The 1,367-nt window shown below is 43.2% G+C and overlaps 1 protein-coding gene across 1 annotated transcript in view; it reads left to right on the top strand.

The window, feature by feature from the left end:
* Positions 1 to 1,367, top strand: part of tp53bp1 (tumor protein p53 binding protein, 1) — a 35,533-nt gene that overhangs the window by 19,783 nt on the left and 14,383 nt on the right. Inside the window, exon 16 of the mRNA XM_008292110.1 lies at positions 484 to 579. Coding sequence (XP_008290332.1) covers positions 484 to 579 — 96 coding nt within the window. The remainder of the gene's footprint in view (positions 1 to 483; positions 580 to 1,367) is intronic.

Below are 1,367 nucleotides of genomic sequence, written 5' to 3' on the forward strand. Positions count from 1 at the left end.
CCTGTAAGAAAAATACGGAATAGAAACCTGTGAACACGACAGTTCCTCCAGATGAAGTAGATGATTAACGATGGGAGCCCCCGCTGCACAAATATACAAGTTAATGAGATGTTTTTTGCGTACAAGAACCGTACAAATCAGAAACTTGACACCACGTGCATACGGAGCAGAAGATCTGATCAGATTTTGGTGCTTCTTAGTGCAGACATTTGTATAATATCCGTGAACTGAGAGCCTTAACTGGACACACGGAGCATCTTGTTGGGTGGAGTGTTCTGGAGTCAGTCTTTTATTGGTCTGAATAAAAGCTTTCACCGTTTTTTAAAAGTTCCTTTTTCTGCGCAAAACAAAACTTTTCAAGACATTTAAGCACTGTATTGAGGCGCATGTGTGGGTCTTGTTAGATTCAGGTTGTTGCATCTGGAGGTTTGCGTCGCCTCTCTGACCCCCGGTGATTGATTGTGCTTCTGTTTGATGCTGCAGCAGCCCGTCGGTGTTCAGTCGGGTCAGGCAGGTGCACCGGCAGCAGCAGGAGGCGGAGGAGGAGAGTCAGCCTGCAGGCAACTCTACACCTATCAGGTAAGCACACACACTGTTACTGTACAGGACTGCAGCTGCTTGTGTACGACCGTGTGTGGAGCCGTCTCACGGAGTTTGTCACTGTTGAAGACACACGATCAGGGTTTTCATTTAAACCCCCGCTGTTCTTTCTAGCAGCACCTTAAGCATCTGACAAGCATTACTGGGCCTCCTGTGAAGGTCGTCTGTGATCTTAATCCTGTGCACATCTGTCCTGTCTGTCACTCTGAGTCTGTTCCACTCGAGCATTATTGAAGCTGCTTTGGCAGTTATGAATGAAAGTCTGGACAATATTATAGGTGCACATTCAGGAGGCTGAAGTCGCTGCCCTGCATGAAGAGCGTTCTACAAAAAACAGGGCAAAATGATGATCAGAAGCCATGACGGCCGGCTTTAAAGATAAAGATAAAGATAAAGATAAACTTTATTCATCCCGAAGGAAATTGTTTTGCCAGAGTACAGTTAAATTCCAAATAAGAATAAAAATAAAAGTAAAAAAATAAAAGTAAATAAAATAAGAATACAAGTACCAGAGAAAATACAAGTACCAGAGAATAGAACGTTTTTCTGTGTTTTCAGGAGGTTCAGCTGTTAATAAATGGGAACCTGTGTCTGCCATATCTGGGAATAATGTTAGTTAGTTTATAAATTTGAATAAAGCTCAGAATCTGCTCATCCTGTGCCAATGTGCCAAACAAAACACAAGCATTTGGGGTAATTTCTAAATCACATCAGGCCCTCAGGTAACACTCGTCCTGTGGGGCTTTAACCAGAGACTTGATTAGAGA

The sequence above is a fragment of the Stegastes partitus genome, unplaced genomic scaffold (genome assembly GCF_000690725.1).
Source record: "Stegastes partitus isolate 25-593 unplaced genomic scaffold, Stegastes_partitus-1.0.2 Scaffold785, whole genome shotgun sequence".
Classification (NCBI taxonomy): Eukaryota; Metazoa; Chordata; class Actinopteri; family Pomacentridae; genus Stegastes; species Stegastes partitus.